Source organism: Tympanuchus pallidicinctus, unplaced genomic scaffold (assembly GCF_026119805.1).
Source record: "Tympanuchus pallidicinctus isolate F22 unplaced genomic scaffold, pur_lepc_1.0 scaffold5, whole genome shotgun sequence".
NCBI classification, from domain to species: Eukaryota; Metazoa; Chordata; class Aves; order Galliformes; family Phasianidae; genus Tympanuchus; species Tympanuchus pallidicinctus.
Genome location: NW_026294769.1, coordinates 44,709,253 through 44,732,737, shown reverse-complemented (window position 1 = coordinate 44,732,737; position 23,485 = coordinate 44,709,253). Strand labels below are relative to the sequence as shown.

The following is a 23,485-nucleotide window of genomic DNA, read 5'->3' as shown; positions in this document are numbered from 1 at the left end:
AGAGATCATAGTCAAAGTGTGCTTTTGTGGACAGTCAAGGAGTGGTTTTAAGTAAAACTGCCATTTGTAAATAAAAAATTAATGGTGATCTGCCTCAGTGTCACTAGGTATTCCAAGGACCAAATCCTTTCATTTGTGACCGGTGTCTATTTTCAATAACGATAACATTATCTTGTCCTCAGTTATTGTAAAATTTGTAAGCAGTTGCAGAGTCTGTAGAAGTGCAGGGAAAAATGCATGTGCTACTGGTGGAATCCAGCAGAAGTCCATGTATGGGTGTGCAAGGGTGACATAAGGGTGTGTGGACACAGGTGTGGCCACAGAAGTCTTACTGCAGAATCATGGTATTAGTCACGTTAAAGACATATTTTGAGGCTTACTTTAATCCTGGCTACAGGATTAAATAGTAGCTGAAATGAAATCAAACATATGGATATTACATTCCATGCATCAGATAATCGGTCTTGAGAAACAGTTCTGGTCATTTGTATTCTACTATGTAGAATGTAGCATGTACCATGTTACGCATGGTATTGACAGTACACTCTTAATTTCTTCTTTAAGGATCCACCCACCTCAGTGTCTCTTGGACTTCGAATGGAAGAGATGATTTTCAATTTGGCAGACACGCATCTATTCTTTAATGATTTAGAAGTAAGTGTTCATTATTTTAAAACACAGAGGTTTGTTAACATTTGTCTATTTTTACTTGTTGTTAAATGGCTTGGCAATTATTTTTGGCTTCAGAGGTTTAATATGGAAACATTCAGAAAAATCTGCGTAGTTTAGTCATTGAAATTTACAAAGATATCTACACTAAATGTGCTGACATTCAGAGGTTGCAGTAGAAGTTCTAGGAGCTTTTTTTTCCCTCACAGGTCTTTATATTTATGGCCACAGTCGACAAGTTCTAGAAGTGGATGCACAGAAAGCATCTATAAATACTAGAACACAATAGGCTACGGAGATCATTAAATATTAAACTTCAGCTTCTATAAACAGTTAATGGCTGGGTAAAGATTTCTCACTTATATCTTACTGTGGGAAAGGATTACCTTAAACCCAAGGGAAATCATTAATGTTGTATATGTTGTCCATCTCAGTGGCCTATCGCTATGGGTCTTCAGTCCTTCCCAGTGGCAGGTCCGTTTGTTATGTGCTAGGGTTTCTCTGCCATGCATACCCCTCCCTTGCAGTGTGCTGTGAGGAGTTGGTGTCAACATGCCAAGGGCTTTTTCAGCCTGTATAGAGTCTGGTTTGGCAATTCTTGTGAAATTGCTCTGAAACTATCCAAACTGCTGAAAGAGTCTGTCACCATAGTGCCTTACTGTTTTGTCTTAAAAGGGAAAAAGCCATTCCTGATCATATTTTAATAACAAGGAAACATGAAAACAGTCAGATTTCTTTCCCATCATAATGAAGACAGCTGTTTATTTAAAATCCAACTGTTAAGCAAGCTTGTGGTGGGGCTGCCAACACACATTAATCATCAGGTTGTTGTTTTGCTAGATTTTAGAATAGTGTGTTATTCCAGACAGGCAAAAGAATCTAAAAGATTCAAATGCAACATTTGCTGATCAAAGTTAATTGGCAGCAATTGGCCTTTAAATATTTCCTGATGTTTCCCTTTTCAAAATCAAGGAAAATACACCTTATTTAATAGATGAGCCAAAATCATTTGAAAAATGCCAGTGTGTGATAGACCTCAAATGTGGTTTGTCCAACATCTGTCCTATATTTTGATTTCTTTTCATCTAAAAAGAAACCACTCACGGATGATTTGGCATCTTTCAATGTAATGAAATTATTTAAATGTGTTTTATTCCTTCTTCCATTCCTTAGTGGAGTATTTATTTTTATACTTTTGATAAAATAGATGATTTCTTTACATTTTCAAGCATTGGTTTCTTTCACTGAGGTAGCTTTATGTAAAGATGATACTGTTTTGGATACAAGAAATGTAATTAGTGAGTTACATGCATAGGATTAATTTTTCAGATTTGTTGAAAAGTATAGCAATGCTAGTTATTTTCCAAATCTGTTTCTGATTTCTAGATATATTTCAATTTATCCAGAGCAGAAAAATGAAGTACTACTATATCTTAGCAGCATTTTTAATAAAGTTCAGTGTGTTTTCATTCACTATACATAGCCACATGCTTAATAGTCTCAGCTTGTTATGTGTCAGTGACTTTAATGGAAGTTAACCAACTAAATATTAGGGATAGCAGATTATCTTCTGATAGTTGGCAACTTACACTCTCGACAGTACAATACAATAGTTTATTGACTGAAGAACTTTGAAATGTGGAAAAAACAGCTGATTTAGATAACTCATGGAAGCAAGAAGCTTAGAGAATGAACTTTGTTCTTTGGACTTTTCCCTGTAGCAATGTGGTTTCTCTTAAAGTTCCATACATGAATGTTGTCCATGAATGGGGCCTTTCCTCTTGGACCTTCAGTTTGTCATTGAGTGTCACCATTATTAGTGGGGTATCTGTGGCTCCCAAGGTCTTTGGCCTTAGGTTTGGTGGTCTGGAAGTTCAGGCTCCCGATACTTCGATAGTATTCCATCAAAACTGTTTTGGCTTGGCTGTGCCCAGACTTAAAGCATCTGTTCTTGCTGTCAAAGGAATGAGTTTGGAATGTCTCTTGTTCTCCTTGCTCAGGGCTAAGGCTTCTAGTTCATGTACGTGAGAGACTGGGCTCTGATTGAGAGGTCTGTAAGCAGCTATGCCAGTGAGCCACAGAAACTGAGCATTCTTGGCTGAAAAGAGTATGAAGAGAGGCAAACCGGGATCTGGAACATGCCTGACCCACAGCACAGAAACATCTCTGGGTCCAGACCTAATCCAAAGCTGGAACTTGAAAGCTCATGCTTTCCTCACCCAGGCTCAGAGAGAACTGTTCCTGACATACAGAAAGGCTGGATTTTCGGGCAGGCAATCATCTATCATAACTTTGGCCTATGCTGCACATTTTTCCAGATACCACAAGTTCATCCAGTGCTTTCCAGAAAGCTCTAATCAGAACACTTCTCTTGTCATCCAAGTTGAGGGGAGTGTACTTCTTATTGAAAACTGGGGCAGGCATGATTTACATTTTAAATGCAAAGGACATAGTTGTAGTCGTGATTTCCAAAGGATCACTTGATTTGTATTACCTAGCTGACTTTTCAAATCTAAGCCTAGAGATTTCCATGATTTTATTAGGTGAAGCTCTAAATGTCAGCAGTTTTTTTAGTTTGTATAAAGTGAATCAATGCCAATGTGTACTAGTGGCATTGAAAACTTCAGTGTACCCGCTGTAATTCAGTATGGGATTCAGAGAGGTAAATGAATCAGCTAGTTTCCTATATGTTGGTCTTTAGGTAATAACAACAGTACTAATAATGCCATTTGTTATTGGTATTTTTTAAAATTCAGTGAAGAAGTTCTTTGTGATTTCACTGTCTAGCTCTAAAGTCAATTTTCTGCTTATTAGTGTGTGAATTGTACTTGGATTTACAATTAGTGATTGCTCTCTTTGTTCTTAGATTATTTCTTCAGAAAAAGGCATGGGTCATTTGTTTCACTATATACAAATATTTTTTTTGTAATTGCTTCCAAATTGATACAGATAATTTGAAATCTTAAAGGAACATTTAAGAATCTAAAATTAAAGATATATGACAAGTATTTTAGCACGTTGAAAATAAAATATTGTTACTAATGTATAATTTGATCTAAGGACCATCAAAAGCAATGATTTACTGAATTAATAGTAATTTTGCAGTGGCACTATAGAACTGTACAAGGCCAAACAGTAGTAAAATAAGTGCAGTATTTTCCAAAATTTATATTTTGAAGGCTGCATTTAGGCTCCATAATAAAAGTTCAGGTTTTCAGTATTGAAAATCATTATTTAAGCATGTAATATTCTATTCAATAGTAGAATTTTAATTGTGCACAGGAGGGAAAAAATACATTGATGTAGAGCTCTCAAGAGAACCAAAATTATCTCATCAGGAAAGAATGTCTGATTTTACATGCTGATTATGTTGTGATAGGGATAATAAGGTATAATATTTTAATGGCATGTATGGAGCAATTACACATATTAGGTATTTTAGAATGTATGCTCAAGTGTTTTAGGGAAATTAAGAAGCTGATGATAGGACTGAAATGTGACATCTACCTGTCACATCTTTAAAGATTGTATACATTTCTGTATGTATGCTGATCCTCTTAAAAGATTAGTTTTTTCATTTCTTTGGCATATTAGGTGCACATTATAACCAGGTATGCAGAAAAATTGGTGGTTGTGACTGATTATGAATGTCCTATTTCAAAAAAAAAGTGAATTCGGTGTTCTGCAAACTTCATTCTGAAGTGATTCTATCTCATTAGATCTGTAGCTTTAGAGAGTTATAATTCTATTTATTGAATCTGGAAATGTCAATTTATTCATTCTACAAGCACTTGTAGCCTTTTTTTTTTTTTTTTAATCTTATCTAATGCTTCCTATAAGTAAGATAATTTTTTTAAGTGTTGCATTTTATTAAAATGAAGTTCAATTATTTGGAGATTTTTGTCAGGATTATTTGACTATTTTGGCTTTTTATTACTGTTTGTTCATTTTCTGGATGAACTCAAAATACGGTTTTATAAGTTATGAAACTATTAAAAAAATATTTCAATGCCCTAAGAAATGAATTCATGTATAAGGGCACAGTAATGATGGTTAGCATCCATTTTCTTCCATCAGTGAAGGACACATCCTGCACACTCATGGCCTCACAACTCACTTTTGTTTGTGAAGGCTCTGTATGCAAAGTGATGATATACGTATAGGTGCCATTTATGATGAGTGGCAGTATGATATGAGATTCTAAGCAATTTTAGTTGACGTATTTCTCTTACTAATAAAATAAAATACTGTTGTTCAGTGATTATTATTTCTTTCTTTTTTTTTTTTTTTTTAATATATATTTCCTACTATGACAATAAAAAGAAAGAATAAATAGGGACCTTCGGATAGGTGAAAGCTTGTCACTGCAATGGGGATGTATTTTAACTTCTTGTTTCCTGGATATCCATTATTGTCTTCCTAACAGATATCGAGAACGTAGTCCTTTCTGTGTGACAAAAAGAGCAGTGTAATCTTTTTATGGTTACAATACAAATCTTCAGATTAGGGAAAGTTTAAGTTGTATTACTGTGCACTGACCCTCCGTGCCCATGTTGGTTTTGCATGCAGTTTCCATGATGCTCTCAGAGCCAAGGCTGTTGGATCTGCAGTGCTGCCTTCCCACACCTGTGCCAGGCAGCCCCCAGCTCCTCTCTGGCCTTTTTTCTGCTGCAGTCACATGGTTTAGGAAGTCCCCCAGGCTCTCCTACCTCATCAGTCCCTGTTAGGCTTTAATAAAGTTCAGTTGATAAGTTGATACAGGAACATTTTACAAATCCTACATTTTACGTATAAGGTAGCGTAGCCAGCTCTCCTGAAACACTGAGACTTTTAATTGCATAGATGCTTTTCAAAGTTTGAAGCAAAAAATAACTATATATTCTGTGGTGACACTAAACCCTGAAGAATTGCTGAAGAGAGAGCTCAAGCCTAAGAAAGAGAACAGATAAAATCTCTCACAGCAAACATAAAGTGCGATCCCAGAACAAAACTTCTCCAAAATTAGTCCTTCTTTGGCCTTTGCCTTCAATTCTTACAGGTGAAACGAGGCTGCCTCCCTGCTGTTGGAAACATATGCACCATATAAATCACTTCTGAGCATCAAGGAGACCTTTTCTTCATGACAGGAATGTATATTCTTCTTCAGTCTGAGAATTTTCTCCTTTGTAGGTCTTTCAGTAACACCACGGGAGACTAAGTGACTTTGCTCCCAGGTCCTTCAGTGACCATGCATACAGATATGTCCCCAGCGTACCATGCGGTGCCCTGCAGGAATGCCTTTGAAGCAATAATGCCATATGTTCTGGTTCTTTAATCTGAAGGAGAAAGGGAAACTACTTCCCCTCAGACCTGAGACTTTAATATACCACAGATCCAGGCTGGTAACTTACCACAGTAGCGTTCTGAACCATAATTTGGGATTGTAGGCATTATGATAATACACATTATTGAATAATAACATTCATCAGACTTATTGTGTGCAGGTTACTGCACATCTGAAAGAACCATGACCACTGGAGGGTAAAACACTGTTTTTTCTCAAGGCATTTTTAGCACATCTGTTCCTAGAGTCAAGTAATCTAAGGAAGAGAACTGCTTGGATGCAAGCCAGCCTTCAAGTGCAGGCTTTGAGTGAGCTCCAGAGCAAGCTGAGAAGACAGGTTGCCCGTGATAGGCAGTTGAAAGTTACAAAATCCACAGAATCACAAAATTATAGGGGCTGGAAGGGACCTCTAGAGACAGTTGAATCCCATCCCCCTGCAATGCAGTCCCTCTACAGCAGGCTGCACAGGTAAGCATCCAGGAGAATATCTCCAGAGCATCCAGAGTAAGCATCCAGAGTATCTCCAAAGGAGACTACACAACCTGCCTGCACAGGCGTGTTCCAGTGCTCCATCACCCTTACTGTGAAGAAGTTCCTTTGCGTGTTGGTGCAGAATTTCCTATGCTCCAGTGTATGGCCATTTCCCCTTGTCCCATCCCCACAGATTACTGAAAAGAGGTTGGCCGTGTTCCTTTGACACCCACACTTAAGGTATTTATAAACATTAATAAGATCACCTCTCAGTCTTCTTTCCTCAAGATTGAACAAACCCAGGTCACTCAGCCTTTCTCATAAGAGGGGTGCTCCAGGCCCTTTATCATCTTTGTGGCTCTCCGCTGCACTTTTTTTGAGAGAGTCCAGTGGAGTCCATCATTTAATCTCTCATACCTTGTGGCCATGTCACATAGTCAGCTTTGGACAAGTGTGTCAGATCTGATGTTGCCTAGGTTGAAACATGATGAAATTAGGCAGAGGTGCACAGTGATGGGAGTTGGCAGAACCAGGCAGAGTGGAGAAGTAGAGAAGGAGGATTGGCAAGGCATGGTCACCATGGGAAAAACTTGCTCAGCTCCTCTGCATAAAATAAATCAGATCAAAATTGTTTTGTGGTTGAGGCTAAGCTTTACACCCTCTATGTTTAGAAGATAAGCTTTTGCTGACATTATTAAAAAGCAGGTTTTGGTTGTTCTTATTTTGCATACATTTTTGTGTAGAACGCAGCAGCATGATGTTTGTTTTTGTGGTTGTCACTACTTTGCACAAGTGAATCCCTTTGTCTACAGATAAGGAGGATGATAAGGATGGTATCTACAGATACAAGGGTGATTATTCCATCAGAAAGCACTCAAGAGGGAAAGGACGCAGGAAAAGGGCACAGCTGAGTCTGGTGGTTGCAGTATTTGCTGCTTATTGTGTTGTTGCATTGTATCAGTTGTTGTTGACTCTCTAATAATCCTTCTGCTTGGTCTCTTTAATGTCTTACTAGAAACACTCCAGCAAAAACATACTCTCTGCTGATATGGTGAGAAAATGAATGTATTCAAACAATGCAAAAAAAAAAAAAAAAAAAAAAAAAAAAAAAAAAAAAAAAAGGAGGGAGGATAACAGTTTTCCAAGAAAACTTTTCCAGTATATTTGGTTTTGGTTGTATTTTTTTTTTTTTTTTAATTATTTATTTGTTATTTTGGTAAATTGCAGTTGTTCAAGTTCAAGCTATCATACATTTCAAATAAAGTTCATTTCTTTAAGCAAGAGGGACAAAAATGTGTTTAGAGAAGAAGGCTATCTTTCTTCACCAATGACTGCAGTTTTAGTGTCTCTGTTTGTGGACTGATAATCAGAATGAAATCCATGTACTCTACCATCTTGTAGCATGGCTTCTGTTTGTGGTGTCTAGATACTGCTGCAATACAAATGAGCTAAACATCAGTTAGACATGCATGGGGATGAAATGCATTGATATGCAAATTGCCCAGTATAGCATATTTTGGTGGAGTATGTGCTGATTAGATTTGTGAGTGGCAACAAACTAATTCTTGGTGGTATTAAGTAATTATTACCAGATAACAAAATGTTTTGCCCAAATTGCATATTCGGATGTCTTCCTTCAAGTAAAAGAATTAAATTTCTTGTGCCCTTTCCAGGAAACAAAATATCTAATTTTGACGTGTTTTTGGTGGCTACAGTAATGCCTGCTGATGATAGCTTGGTTCTGAGAAAACAGTTGCAAGCACTTGCCAGTCTGGGAGATTCTGTGCTGAAGGGCAGCAGTAAGGTATCTGGAAGTCAATGTGATTATCAGCATTAAAGCAGTGTATAGGCAGGGTCTGTTACTGGAATCACAGACCAGCCGTGGGTTTGGCAGCTTTCATTGCAAGAAAAGTATTAGAAACATCAGTTTCTGTCCTCTGGACCACATACAATACAACTGGACCACATACAATATCTTATCTAATAAATGATGTCATAGTGCTTTAAAAATTCTCCTATAATAAATAATGAAACAAATTGTTCTAAAAAAGCCTAAGGCTCAAAGGCAATGAAGAGATAGTGCAGTCAACAACTTTACTTTTGTAGATAATCCATTATCAGATTTCAAAACACTGACTTGCTACATTGTTGACCCATATAAACTCTTGCCCTTAGTGAATTCTTCCTTTTGAAAGATTGCAGCTTCCCTGCTACTTGCTACAGAGCTTTTTCTGCAAAGCAGACCTTGCCCTAAGCACAGACTTGATACGCTATGTGATGGTTCAGCATGTTGGTTCCAAAACCAGGTAATAGTTCTTCGGGGATTCATCTAGAAGGCCTTTTAGTGCTAGAAGTGTCATTTCAGATTTTAATAGGCTCTTTTTATTATTTAACTCATCCCAGAAGTCTGAAATAATAGAAATTGATGTCAAATGAACGAGTACATATTTGCTACTAATGGTAAAAGCAGTTAATGTTGCTATTAATTAATGTGTTGCTTTCCACTTATTCTTTTGTGGACATTTTTCAGCTTCTAGTATTTCAGAGAACTGATGTGAATAAAATGTTTTTTACATTTTCTCTAAACATTATGCATATCACTGGAGCAAAAATCTGTCTACTACTATAGCTGTACATTCTCTAGTTATGACTGATTCATAACACATTCATAAGTTCCTGAAATAATCCATTATTGCTTAATAACCAAAAAATCTAAGTAAAATTTCACAAATTCAAATGACATTCCTGACCAGTAGTTTCTGTGTTTGGATTTCTGGTTTAGCTGACAGATGTGTAAAATCTCGTACAGCCACTCACATCCCTGGTGCAGCTGCAAACACTGTAGAGAAAATTATTCTAGCTAAGTTCAATATTAATTTACACTCAAATATCTTTCCCAGTCCACACTTTCTGATCATGTAACACAGTTAATTTATGCTGAATCCACCACTTGCAAGCAAACCTTTCTTTTTTCTTTTTCTTTTTTTTCCCCATAAGTGAACTTTTCCAATGCACAGAAGATAAACTAGAGAAAGAACACAGTTTCTTCCAAAAAATTGTCCCCTTGTTGATATGGGTGCTATTTAAAACAGCAAACCACAGGTTCACATTATTTGAGTTGATGTTTTAAGTGGCTTAGTATCTGAAGAATTTTAGGAAAGCTGGTCTTACATGCCATTTTTCAGACTGACAGCATGTTAGCCAATCTTCACATAAATACAAACATTTGAAACTGTATCAGCAGTTTGCATGGGAGGTTGTTTCTATCAACCTCAGTGTAGTTTTAGCATGAATTTGTAATGTAACTGCTGCAGTCGTCTGGTGTCTTGAGAGATATCATGCAGTTTGTGCTGGGCTGTTTACTTATGACAACTATGGCTGTAGTTGAAATTGTAAGAAGATCTGCATGTGTGTACTTTAAACAGATTTGTTTGTGCTGTTTATTTTTTTTAAATTATATTCAAATGTTGTTGCAGGGATAAAAATTAAGAAACGTCTCCCATTCATTTTCCTTTAAAAAGCACGAAAGGAGTGGTTGAAGTCGGTTCCCAAAATGTTTGAGTTTCATGGTCTCAGGAGATTTCTACTGTTTCAGTGTGGTTACAATAAGGCCTCTATCTGAATTTCATCCAGTTCAATGGTCTAATGAAACTTTAAAGAAAGGGGGGAGGGGATTGCTCCCTTCACTTACTGCAGTATCACTTCTATTTTTCTGTGTTTTAAAATAAAGTTTGACTTCTGTTAATTTTATTTTGAAAGTTTGACTTTAGATATGGTCAGGAAGCTGGGCAGCTCTGAAATGAGCTAACGCGGTTGTAATGTGTTAAAGTGTGAGTATTTAAAGAGGATTTAAGAAATGTAAATGGAAAGCTTAACAAAAGAAACAGTAAGTTATTGAGATAACAGAGTTTTTGCTTTATTTTTTTCCACAATCCTTGCTCAGTCAGACCTGAGCAGTCCAGGCAGTCATTGCTGTGTTTCTGAATGTTACCCTCAGTACTGTGCAGCTGTGAGGTTATAGCTCTTAAACGTTCAGTGACAGCAGAACTCAGACTGCTGACATGAATGCTAAGCTTAGCTGAAATACTCTTGCCACAAGAAAGATTGGATATAGCTAAGCAAATGATCCTTTCTGAACTGTAGAAAATCTTTTCAATCGGTTAAAGGATCTCCTCTTTTTCTTTCACATACTTTACATATTCGCATTGCAAATGTAAAGTTTGGATACACAGGGGAATAACTTGTTCCCTAACTTTGCTGGGAATGGAGGAGAGCCAACTGCAGCAACAATTACAATGTTCTAAGAATTTTCTCTAACAGAAGGGTTTAAAATATTCCAATACTTGTTTATTGGGGGGAAAAAAAAAAAAAAAAAGAAAAAAAAAAGGTGTATATGTTTCTTAAAAATAGGTTTACAAATTCAAAAATCCCATTATGGACTTGTCCCATTGGACTTGTCCAAATGAATAAAGTAAAAATTCAGCTCTAATTACCTACAAGTAAGGGTTGGAAAAGGGTGGAAAGACTCTATAATTTTAAATATAACCTTGTATATTAAGAAAAAAATGAATACTGCTTGGTTTATTCTGCATCAGTCTTTTTTTTTTTTTTTAATTAAAAAAATACTGTGAAAACATTATTTTAAAAGCTTGCCAGCAACAAAAATGCTTTGACTAGAGCATTAAACAAGCACTTTGGTAATACAGCTTTTATACATCAACTTCATATGATCACGTAAGGGGTTAAGCTATGTGATTTCAGGATAAAAGGTTTCCTGAGTTGACTATTATTCCTATGGTCTGCCAACAACTTTGCAATAAATGGAATGATTTTTATGGGAATGTGGTTATTCACAGCAAGACTACAGTTGGTGTCAGTATGAAAAATTCTTCTTTAGTAGATTCTCTCAGCAGGGATAACAGATCTGAAAGAAAGGCAAAAAGTAGTTACAGAGAACTCTGGCTGGTGTTGGTGACAAATTGTGTTTACAAAACGGGATAACCCATTATAAAAGAAAAAATCAGAACAACAGTAAATCAGAGCCTTGCTCCTTTAAGTGCTGCTGTTCCAAAGCAAACTACTTTTGATAGTGTGTGTGTATTGTTTAATAGCTCCCATTTCTCTTGCTCATAAAGCAAATGAGACTTCTTGGTTTTCAGTTGCAGGGGTGTAAAATAATTCTTCTGAGATCAGTAAATTTATTGCAGATTTATAGCGTTGTTCTTGTGATAACATAAAATATTTGTATGTACAAATCAGAATAATTCAAGAGAAAGGAGAATTTTTTCCTTTGATTGGATGTTTAATTATTATAATTCTTAGTTAATACCATAATATTCATAATGTTTAAAATTTCCCAGTATCCCTTTTTATTAACTTCTTTGATTTTTGAAATAATATTGTTAAAAGGAAAATGTGATGGAGGATGAGTTAACATATTAATGAACTTAATTGCCATCAACAGTTACTGCACTTAGATTCTGTTTGTGACAGTCTTTCAGAATGCTTCAATGATGAAATCATCGGTTCCATCTGCAGCACCTCCCTTAGAACAGGTATCATCACCTCTTTGAGATGAGTAGTGAAGTTGTACAGAAATTAATGCAAAAATCATGCGGTAACTTTATGGGTTTAAATTGTTCAGTCATTCATAAAGAAACTTGTTGAAAGATGGAGGGGAATGGTACTGTTTGGGTTCGGATGTTTTTTATTTGGAGCTGTTTAAGATGTAAACATGGCATCTTTGAGTGCTTCCTGGCATCTTAGAGTGCTTCCTGTTCTTTTGTTTCTCTCCAGTACAATTGCCCCTGTTCTATTTGAAACATTTTGTTTGCAAACTATACTCTGAACAATGCAAGACCTCAATGTAACACTATGAGGTGAATTTGCTTGGTTGTGCTGAGTTCACCAGTGATGTACCAGCAAAGAAAATCAACGAGGCTGTGTCAAAGTCAGATAAAAAAATATTTATCTAGCACAGAGAGACAGTGCTGTTGATGGGTGGAGATTAGCACCTCTTGAAGTAAACAGGTGGATTTACTGACTAAGAAGTAAATATTGACTAAGATGATACCAAAAGAAAATAAATTTCTTAAGAACATTACTTTAAATTTTCTCTCAGGTTGGAAACATGTCAGGTTCATTTCTTCATAATGTAAATGGCTTCCTCAGAGATGTTTAGAAGCCATTCTGTGAAATAAATATTTTTGTATGAAAGTAGATTTCAAGAGATCATGATAGCAATGCAGCTGAGAAGAGCAGAATCAGCTCTTGATGGCTGTTGAATATAATCATTCATGTTGGTTGTGTGAATATTTATTGCTAATAACACTAGTGTTGGGAATATAACAGTCCAGCTTGTCATAAAGTGATAGGTTTTGCAGTATGGTCTTCATTTAATAATGAAGACTAGGACAGAAGTTCATATTTGGATCACTAGGTCTTGTTCTACAACAAATAGTTGGTTTCCTTGAGGCATCTGTCTGATTTTGGCAAAGTTAGTCTGGCTTGGAAGATGGATCCTAGTGAGTCTTGGTGAACACTTTACTTTCCAAGTGGTTACCTGGATGTTGAATAAGAAACAACTGCAGCCAGCTATTACAAAAATAGGTAGGAAGGAATGTAGAGCATGCTGAAAATAGATTTCTGGGCAGTCAGACTGAAAAAAATAGTTGTATTACAGGCCAGGCTGTTGAAAACAGTTTATTGCTGATGAGATATAATGGATGGTTGCAGAGAACACTTCAAATAGAACTGGCTGAGTTATCTCCCTCTCACTCCCAAATACTTTAAGGATGGCAGCTGTCCTAATTCCTGCTGTCCTAATTCCTGGTCATCCAGAATAGAGACTGAGTCACTCAGGAGCCTGCAGGAGAATATCTGTTCAAAAATGCCTTGTCTCATTTTGACTGAAATAAAGAGTGCATCCTGACATTTGCAGTGTCTGTAACAGGAACTTCCTGACCAGACTGTGGCTAGATGTACTTCATGAGGATTCCATGATTTAACTTTCGACAGATTGTCTTCAGCCATAGAGATTTCTAGGAAAACGTGATAATTTCAAGAACTTCAGTAAAGAGGTTTTTGTTGTTTGTTTGTTTGTTTTACAGTGCTGTATTTCTGTTTAGATACAAAACTAATTTTTAAGCTACTTCAAGTCCTTTGAAGGGTCAGAATTTTCATTTTCTAATGAACCAATGACTGTGAACTCCCTTCTAGCAGGCACATCAGTAAAGTTATCTTAGCGCATTTGAGCTGAGACACAAAGCCCATTTGCATTTGGTTTTCCACAGTAGCAATCCAAGAAAAGCTCAGTTTCACTGCAGGAAGAAAGTAAAGAAAGGAAAGGAAATACAAACTAAAGTAAGGAATTTTTCCTGATATGTAAGTGAGGGAATGACTGGAAACATTTTTTCAAGCACATGATACTGCAACCATGGGTGACTTGCAGAAAGCTCATGAAATTCTGCTTCATGAATGTTGAGCTAAATTAGACTGTTCCTGTAGCTGTAGGTAAATGAACAGAAAAGGGAGACAAAGTGTTTGTAGGCAGAACTGTGGCTTTGTTGATGAGTGCAAAGCCCATCTTAAATTCATGATGCCTGGCTCTTGTGGAATGCACTGCTGTGGTTCATGAGTATGAGTGTTAGGAATAATACCACCTCCATAGGTTTTGTGAGAAAATCATTCCTACAGGCTTATGCAGCTATTAGCCACATAAGTTCTTTCCTTTCATGGGATTGGAGATGAGCACCTTCACATTAAGTGCTACTGAAAATTAGCCCTGTATGATTTCCTTTCTCAAGAGAATCAGATGGAGCAATCTTCACTCACGTGCAGCTCAGCTGAAATGCGTGATAGCCTACCAAGTTCATAGCATTAGTTACCATCTAATTTACCTCCCTGTTGCTTCCCCCTTTGTGTAAGTGTAAATGCTGTACAGGAGCCCTAAAGATCCTGCCTAGCCAGCTAGCATCCCCAGAGCTTTGGCAAAATAGATGTCATCCTCTGCTTCAGCTGGGCAAGACAGCGTTGCTTCAGCTGACTCCCTGCTTCTTGTGCTGAGCAATAGCATAGGGATCAACATCTGCCCAGCAGCATCTGGGGAGGAAAAGAAAAGGAGGGAGAAAAATGCAGCATTGTGCAAAGCTCTTCAGGCTGTCCATCAGAGCAAAACTTTTAAACTTTTATCTGCCTGTGCTCAAAAGGTTATTGCGAAGAATTTTAATCCCAGTCTTGGTTAGCAGAGAATTACAGGGTTGGGAGACTCACTAGCCCAAAGTATTGTAGCTTTCACTTAAACACAAGTAAAATCAATAGCACGAAGGCACCATACGTTGAAATGGTCACACAGAATTGAGAGAGAGCTGAAATCTCTTCTTGTGAAGAGCTTCCATGTGAACAGTAAGAAAACTCTCATTTCCTGACAGGAGCAACATTGCTTTCAGGCTGTCATGAAAACTTCAGTCATTTTGTAATTTTAGTTTATTATTATTTTGTAATTGTTTGAAATTTAAATATATTTGAAAAAAAACTTCAGCACGTAGTTCAAAAAAAAAAAAAAAAAAAAAAAAAAAAAAAAAGGTATGCGCTCCTGAAAGTGTACTTTCAAGTTGGTACATTTGGAAATAATTTATGACATGCTGACCAGGTTCATGACTCTTGTTACTTCTTTAAATATGTTCGTATTTTATTTTCAGTGGCTTTCATTAGTCATAGGTAGTAGGTCTTTTTTTTTTTTTTTTTTTTTTTGCAGAAATATATATCTGTAGATAACATGAATCATGAATCATGTCATAAAGAAGGTATTTACAATGTGAAGTGTTGAACTTTGAAAATAAAGTAAATTTGACATTTTGAACCTAATGCTGTCCTTTCTGGGAGTGACTCAGGCTCTTCAAACAGATAAACTCGAGTCATATTTAGCCTTTTCTGTCTGGTAAAATTTTTCCTCTGACACACTCCTCTTGCCTTGTCTTACCCTACAAAATATATGGAAATAGGATAACAGATTTTTCTGTCAGAGTTCTAGCAAGAATTTATTGTTGGGCTGACACTCTGCATCATAGAGCAAGTGAGAAGTTACAGGGGTTTGGAGGACAGCACTTACTGTGATTGTCCTGAGGTATGATTTTGCAGTTTGATATGTGTTTTCAACAGAAAATGTGAAGATCTTAATGTTGGGTATACTGTGAAGTATTCTAATTGTATACAAAGTGATGTCAGTTCTTGAAGTACTTCTTTACGTATGTGAGCTAAAGAAAACTAGCAAAACACAGTTTTCTTTAGCTGTGGGAATGTAACTGGCACATTGTGGTTGCTGTAAAAGTATTTCTTTAGATCATGTTTTATTTTAAATTGGATTCTCCCAGTTACAAGGTGCAGTTGAAATGAAAATGTAAACCTTGATTTTAGTGTAGCTACTGCAATAAAGTTGCATAATAAAATCTGTATTTATTTTGGAGCAAATACTGTTTACTTTAGGAGTATCATATTTAATCCCAACGCAGTTGTTCATGTGACCAAGCAAAATTGGATTTTAATCAATTTTTATTAAAAAAGAATGGGCTCTGTTGTGTTCTACAATTGTGTTTCCAGTGCACTAGAAAACTTCTGAACCATCTCCTACAACGAGTTTGTTCAGTTCTTAGTCTTCCATGTTTATAATATTAATTTTACATTTTTTCATAGCTAAGTGCTTTATCTCTTTGTTTTGATGTGGTATTGTCACTGTGAAAGGCAGTTTGTGATTTTGGGGGGGTTTTGGTTGTTGTGTTTTGTCTCTTTATAGTTCTATGTTTAAAATGGGAGTGTTTTGAAATTCTTCACAGTCCGATTTAATTCTTTGACTGTTCATCCACAAACTGTTGGACAGAATGAAGTGTATTTCAAGAACTCTTTGTTCTTCATATCCTGTGCCCGGCCCACAGGTAATCTGCACCTTTTTTCTTCAGTGCAGAATAATTGTGGTGGGAAAGAAGAGAAAATGTTAGGGTCACAAAGTGCAGGCTAGACAGAGATGACAGGTCCTGCCAATTGAGTGCCAGCATTGAGAACCTGCGAACCGTAGTCACTGCTTTTTCACATGGATTTATGTTGTACGTTAGCAGGCATTCCAGAATGATGGGTTAGGAAGTTCAGCATTTAAGCCTTTATTACCTCAGCTTGAAAGGAAGTGTAGTGTTCTTTTTATGTTTAGCAAGTACAGTAGAAGGGTATTTTGCACCAGCTGGGCATATGTAGGTATACAGGTATGATGTATTACTTTGATTTTCTGACTTGCACATGTATTAGAGGTATTGCTGTCCTTCTAGTCAAGCAAAAAATTGAGATATATTGGTTGAGTTTAATGGCTGCAGTTAAATTATGTTGTGATCTTTGAATGCTGAAAGTACAATAGAGATTAGTTGGAGTAATCAGGTGTAAGTAGAAATCAATTAATTTGTGATTAAAAATGTCATTCACCATATAGTTTTGGAATAAGCAATTGTTGCTTGGAAAAATATTCCCTGATGATCTGTAAGCCTGCTTCCCAGAGAAGTGCATTGTGATGGTTTGTAGAAGTGCGGAGTATTTGTGGGGCCGATACTAACCTTAAAGGCATATTTCTGGTCTCAGAAAGAGACATACACTGAGATGTCATAAAAAGCTGCATTACACACCACAACATACACTTGAGGATTTTTTTCTTTTAATTGAGGGTTTTTTTCAGATGCTCCACGTTTATAAAGGATTGCAGCTTTAACTTGTTATGCCAGATCTGTTCTCACATGTACCTGACCAAATTTCTCTACCGTTCAGTAGGGAAAATGAAGCAGTGTATATAATTGCATAATGACAGATATGAGAGGAACAGAGAATCCAGCAGTCATTTCCTGTGAGTTGGCCAGCTTCCAGGTCTTCTCAATGGACACGCTGATGTAAAGGCAAAATGAAAATAGCTTGTTCTGAATGTTTGGGGCTTTTTTTGTTGTTGTTTTGGGACTTTGGGGGGTATTTTTTTTTTTTTTTTTCCCCTCCCTGTCATTTTACTTTGTCCACTGAAGTATTGAAACAATTATTTGACAGTAGGGTGTTGGTTTTCTCACGGTAAATTAGGAATATTAAGAAAATATGAAAATGTGTTTCAGCTATAGTCAGGAGATTAGGAACAGTAATACTTTGGCATCCTTTGAGGTTATGTTCATAATATTATTCACATTATTCTTTTTCATAATGTGCAAACTTGTCCGGGGTTATCCTACCTACTGTTTATTCAAAGACAGCAAAATTACTAGCTTTATTTTATTAGTTTTGTAACATGAAAATGTAAAGGCTCAGCATTCTAGCCATTGCATCACTGCACTTGGCATGCGGTATTGGCAGAGATAAGAGGAACTCCTGTAACAGCCTTAATCTCTTTTTTATTATTATTATTAATTTTCCTACAGTAAATTGAGTAGTAAGGTATATTTTACGCAGTTATGGCAGAAGTGCACAACTTGATGGGTGGTAGAGAAGGAGCAAAGTAATATAAATATTTGCAGAACATTTCTGCCATAACTTAATGCTTTGCATATGAATCTTTGTGAAGATCCTGTTAGTTTAAAGTAACATTTACAGCAGGCTGTGTAAGATCAGGCATTTTGAAAGCTGTAAATGATGACTGGAGCATCTCTAGAAGTCTTTGACTCATCATACAAAAACAAAAAAGAGAAGTGAGCAGGAAGGAGTTAGCAAATGCCTTGGGAAGGGAGGAGGGAGAAGACAAAAGCTTCCATATACAGGATTTACGCTAGACTCATCTGGTTGTTAATTTTCAACTGTTGCTTTTCTTTGGCTTAGTGCATTTCACTGGAGATGTATTTTAACTTACAAACAACTGCTGCTGTTTTAAGGAGTTTCTGCAGGCACATCTGCTGTTGGTTCAAGCATCAGAGCAGAGCTGATGAAAGGGAATGTAGAAACAAGTCTTGGTTATTCTGTGCAACTTCTGTTGGTTTAACTTAGCCGCTGCAGATGTGTTTCAAGCTAAGCTACTCATTATGGCATTGGAAGTTCTGAGGAAGACAAGCAGCTGTGTGAGAGAAGGGCAACGTAGAAAGTAACTTCCTGAACTGTTGTGGGTACATTGTGAAATTATATGTACTAACACTCTCATTTTCCCCTAGGCTAGTCTGCATGCATGCTATGAACATGCTGTAAGCAAGTATCTAATGTTTCTGTGTCACTTACCTTGTGTTCTCCCTCATCCATACTTTAAATATGTGTATGAAATATTTCCTTTCTGTTCCATGACAATTAATTTTTTGGGGGTCTCCCTCAAGGCTTTTAAATCCACCTGTATTTCACAGCTTGTTCTCTTTCATGCTGCCATTCCTGTACTGAAAAGCTCTGTTGTCTCTCTTTACAATTAAATGCAAATGTAATAAAGCACAGTTCTTCCATGAAGACTTTTGATCAAGGTGCCCCAGTTTCCAGAGAGTGCTTACTTGAGGCAGCCCTGTTGTGCAGCCTGGCTGCTGTCCCGAGCATCAATTCCTCTCCATCCCTGCAGAGCCAGCAAGTCAGTGTTCTGATTTCTCAGAAAACTGACCAAGAAGAATTGATCCAGGTGTGTGCTCTGTAATTTCTGGCCTTAGCTATAAGGAAGGGGGAAGCTTATCTGTGGGACAGCAATTTGATGTTCCTCGTTTGATGTTCCTAGCCTGTGCAACTTGGCTCTGCACCTGTGTCACATGTATCTCTATAAAGGGCAGTACTGCTCCTCTTCACAGAGCATGTTTTCAACACTGTGCAAACATTATCGCATCAGCCTTCTTGGCTTTCTAGGATGGTGTTTTCTAATGCAACTTTCCTGTCTTCTATTACCATTGTTGTAAGGGAATAACCTCCTTTCAGTGCAAGTCACAGGAGTCCCAATTGGGCTGTCAGAGTCACTCCATGGGCAAATCTGTCTCTGCTGGCTAGAAGGGCAAATGTGCGGTGTAAAAATGTCATCACTGTTCCTCATGAAGATTTCAGATTGGATGCATTGAAGTTGCAAAGTCAGCACCTTTAGGAGCAAAACACAGTTTGCCGCATAATCTTTATACATAAGACACAGGATATTTTGCTCCTCACATGCCAATTCAGCCTATTTTTTAAAAGTGGCTGCAGCAATTTTAATGTTCTACTTTAGATCTGACTGCTAAATTGATTATATCATAATAAAATACATAATAAAATACTGCATGAATAATATGAATTTATGGTGTATCTACAGGGACTTTCAATATTAATTTCAGAAATAACTTTGCCAGAGAAAGTGAAGGGTGAATACCAGTACTATATTTCCTACGAAAATATTAAATACATCTGTAAAAGTTTAAAATGGTAGGCCTAGTTTAGTCCTAAACTGGTTCCCATCACAGAAAATCTTGGAGGTAGTAAACAAGGATTTGGTGAGCCTTTTTATTTTTATTATCTCATATGTAGAATGATACATTTTTTCAAAAATGTACTTTTTGGAAATGTATGCTTTATCTGCTGGTCTGTGTAAAACTCCATTTTAGCATACCTGTGATTATGATGCATATTGAGAGAACTACTGTTTTAAAATGTTGCACCTAACCAGAGAATTGGACAGTGTCTCAAGTAGTTTTTTTTGCTCTAGAACAAAATGCTCTGCACAAAGAAAGCAGATGAAAGCAAACACGAGGTGTTGAAAAGGAAAGATGGGACAGATCAATTAACAATGGACAAGTAATTGGCTAATTTGGAGAGTTATTGAAAAATAACTTCCCTGCTAAAAGAACAGTTATTAAACGATAGTTTTTTCCTTCCTGTGCTCAGGGGTTTAGAAATGTATCCATCACTCACCAACCCAAAGTCCAGGTCAGCTAGGCAGAGTGGAAAAAATACCTGGCACTCGGATCTCACAGTCTGAAAGCTGTGTCCTGCCACTCAAGAGGAGCAAAACCAGTTGTGCACTGTCTAGTTGTGACATAGCGTCAGTCAGATTTGTCTTCAGTCTTGTCCAAATTATAATGCTTATCTTTTGTGCTTTGAATTCTCTTCTTTCTCTGCATGGCTTGACTTTTTTCTGCTTTGACTATTGACGAGAGGACACTATTCCTTTCCATTATTTGCAATGTTTCACCTGAAATTTGTGATGTTTATGACCTTTTCTTCGCTTTGCTTGCTTTCTTGATAGTTCCTCTGCTTTTACACCACCGTTTTTTGGTTTTGATTTCTTTTCCAGGTTTGTCTCTCCAAAATCCCTCTTTCTTTCAGTATGATGATTCTGTTTTTAATGCATCATTTTAGTTCTCACTTTCTACATGCTGAGTAGATTTAGTAGGTTATATGAAAAGGGAAAGGTGTTCAAGTGTTTGTGATGGTCCCACGACCTTGCATCCAGGTCCTCAGGCCACTTCTGACTGTGGGATCTAAGATATAATGGTTTCATCCTTTCTACTCCTGTCTTTTACCTGAGATAGTTGAGTTCTGAAGTTTGTAAGAATTATTCCTTCTTTCAGACTTGCTTTTAAGATGATCTTCTACTCCTTCCTTTAGTTTTGTGGTTGCTAAAAAAAAGAAATTGTCTCTTTTTCCAAAATTTCTATTTTGAATCCTCCAGCAACTTTTTCCAGTTGTCATTCATCATTTCCATACTGAGAGAGGAGGCTATTAATTTGATAGTTTTCACTGCTACATTGACAAGCTAAAATTTTCTATGGATGGAGCCATAGGTTAGTCAGTGAGCAGTGGAAGAGAAACTAAAATGGGAAACTCGCAGATTCAGGAAGGTGTGCCTTCATTTGTTTCTTCTCAGTTCACACTTGAATTCTTCACAGGCATTTGAATGGGAAACTCCTTTCAGTTTTAAATTTTAAAAAAAGTATTTTCTGTGAATTTGAGAGCTTGCTGAAGAAGCTTCTGAATTTCTGTAGCCAAGTTGCTTTTCAAAGCCTTGCAACATATGTTCACACTTGTAATTTCAGCTGTATCTGTACATCTTGTGCATTTGGTCTGCCTTTGAAGGAAATTCATGACATAGTGGTTAAATATGACCAAATGTGCCTTTGTCTTTCCTGTGATGGTTGCTTTTACCTCTTCATCTAGCATGAGCTATTAATGCATAAAGTACCCAAGAGTGTGCATCAGAGTAAGTTGTAGATGTGCAAAAGACCACACATGGCTCTTCTAAATCATTTGAAAAGTTTCTGATGTATTTTTCCTAAACCCATGTTTTTAAAAATCTAGAAATCACAGCCATCATGAGGCTAAATAGATTTCTTCAGCTTTTTTCTTATCTGAGGTTGTTGACCTCAGGAGAGGAGGAGAAGGTTACAGGGTCAAAGTCTTTTCCTCCTTGGAGCTTGCTGCTTGCTGGGAGAGGGTTGGCTGGAAAATAGATGTTTTAGAAAAAGGGTTGAGGGTCATGATTTTAATTCTGTTAGGGAACAGCTGGTTTGAGTTTCTTTCCACTTCTGTCTTCCCTCCCTTCCTCACAAATCCATAGAGAGAGAAAAATTTGTTCAGAGGAAAGCAGTAACACAAAAATAAAGGATTGCAATATTTTCATATTTAAAATAGATTATGTTTGTTATAGGATTTCACATTAAGTGAGAGAAGAGGAAATAATTAAAGTAACTCAAATCCATTATTGTTTCAAGCACTGAATTGAGATTGATCTACAGTGCCAGAGGTCTGTTTGTTTTCCTGCCAAATGTTGAAATCGTTAATAGTGATGTTTTTATTGGGTAAACAATATGCATTATGATTTTTAATTTTAGTGATGGACAAAGCTAATTATAAATGTGCCATGTTAGTTTGCATACAAGTCACTGAAGAAAGATGGTTTGATCTGGCTATTCTGTTTGGATTTTCTTCATCTTTGCATGCTGCTTTCATGCACTAAGACCAAAGAGAGAGAAGGAAACTCACAACTCTCAAATGAATGGCAAACTAGGAACAGATTTTTCGTCTGCGCTCCTCTGAAACACTGGCCTCAGGCTGTGTTGGTGTGTGGCTCAACAGCAATCAGAGGTCATAATTTCATTGGCGGTTAGCATCAGGTTTAATTTTTCTAATATGTTACATTTAACAAAATGTCTGGTTTCAGTTACACTTATGCACTGACTGAATCAGCTTTGAGCAGCATGATGTTTTAAGGTACCTGAAAGGCTACAAGAACGTTTATGGAACACATATGCTAATTGTTTTTAACCACTTTCCTTTCTAAACACAAAAACGTGTTTTTGGAAAGCCATTTAACAGTAGTAGCTAACGATGGTGTGCGTTCATACTAAGAAATGAGTGCAAGGAATAGGTAAAATAGTTGTTTTAACAAGACTGCCATCTACTGATTTCCACAATTAAAAATATCCCTGATGAATAGATTGTTCACTTTTTTTTAATAGCTTTAATAGCTTTATTTCTTAAGATTTGCAAGATCAAGAAAATCCTAAAGTCTTTCTGTCACCTTAGGAATGCGACCAGGTTCACATTGATGACGTGTCTTCGGATGACAATGGTCAAGACTTAAGGTACGAGAGAACTCAAAAAGGTAAAATGTTGCTTTGCATGCTTCTCCCTGGGAAAGCGATAACTGCTGTAATGCTTACAGTAGCACACTGTCTTCTTAGCTATTTTAGCCTTTCCAACCTAGCAGCGAGTAGCTGGTGGCTGAATGTAGCCTGTTGTTTTTTGTTAATTTGGGGGTTTTCTTATCTCCAAATAGCACCTATAACTTTGGAACGGATGGCTTTCCCGCAGCTGCCACCAGCGCTAATTTGTGCCTCGCGACAGGGGTGCGTGGAGGAGTGGATTGGATGAGAAAATTGGCATTCCGCTACAGACGAGTAAAAGAAATATACAATACCTACAAAAACAATGTTGGAGGCAAGTGACTATGAAGCATGTAACAGATTTAAAACAAGAGAACCGGTAAAAAGGAAGGAGTTTTATGTTGTTGTTTTTTGCACTGTATGGGAAGTTGTATCTTAACTAATGAAAGCAAAGGAAAACGACAGAATGTCACTTAATTTCAGTGCAGAC

The 23,485-nt window shown here is 36.9% G+C and overlaps 1 protein-coding gene across 16 annotated transcripts in view; it reads left to right on the top strand.

The window, feature by feature from the left end:
- Positions 1 to 23,485, top strand: part of EYA1 (EYA transcriptional coactivator and phosphatase 1) — an 88,337-nt gene that overhangs the window by 52,347 nt on the left and 12,505 nt on the right. For all 16 annotated transcript variants that reach the window (XM_052704908.1, XM_052704923.1, XM_052704922.1 and 13 more), the window contains 3 exons: positions 565 to 654; positions 22,916 to 22,974; positions 23,169 to 23,329. In XM_052704908.1, the coding sequence (XP_052560868.1) occupies positions 565 to 654; positions 22,916 to 22,974; positions 23,169 to 23,329 (310 nt within the window). The remainder of the gene's footprint in view (positions 1 to 564; positions 655 to 22,915; positions 22,975 to 23,168; positions 23,330 to 23,485) is intronic.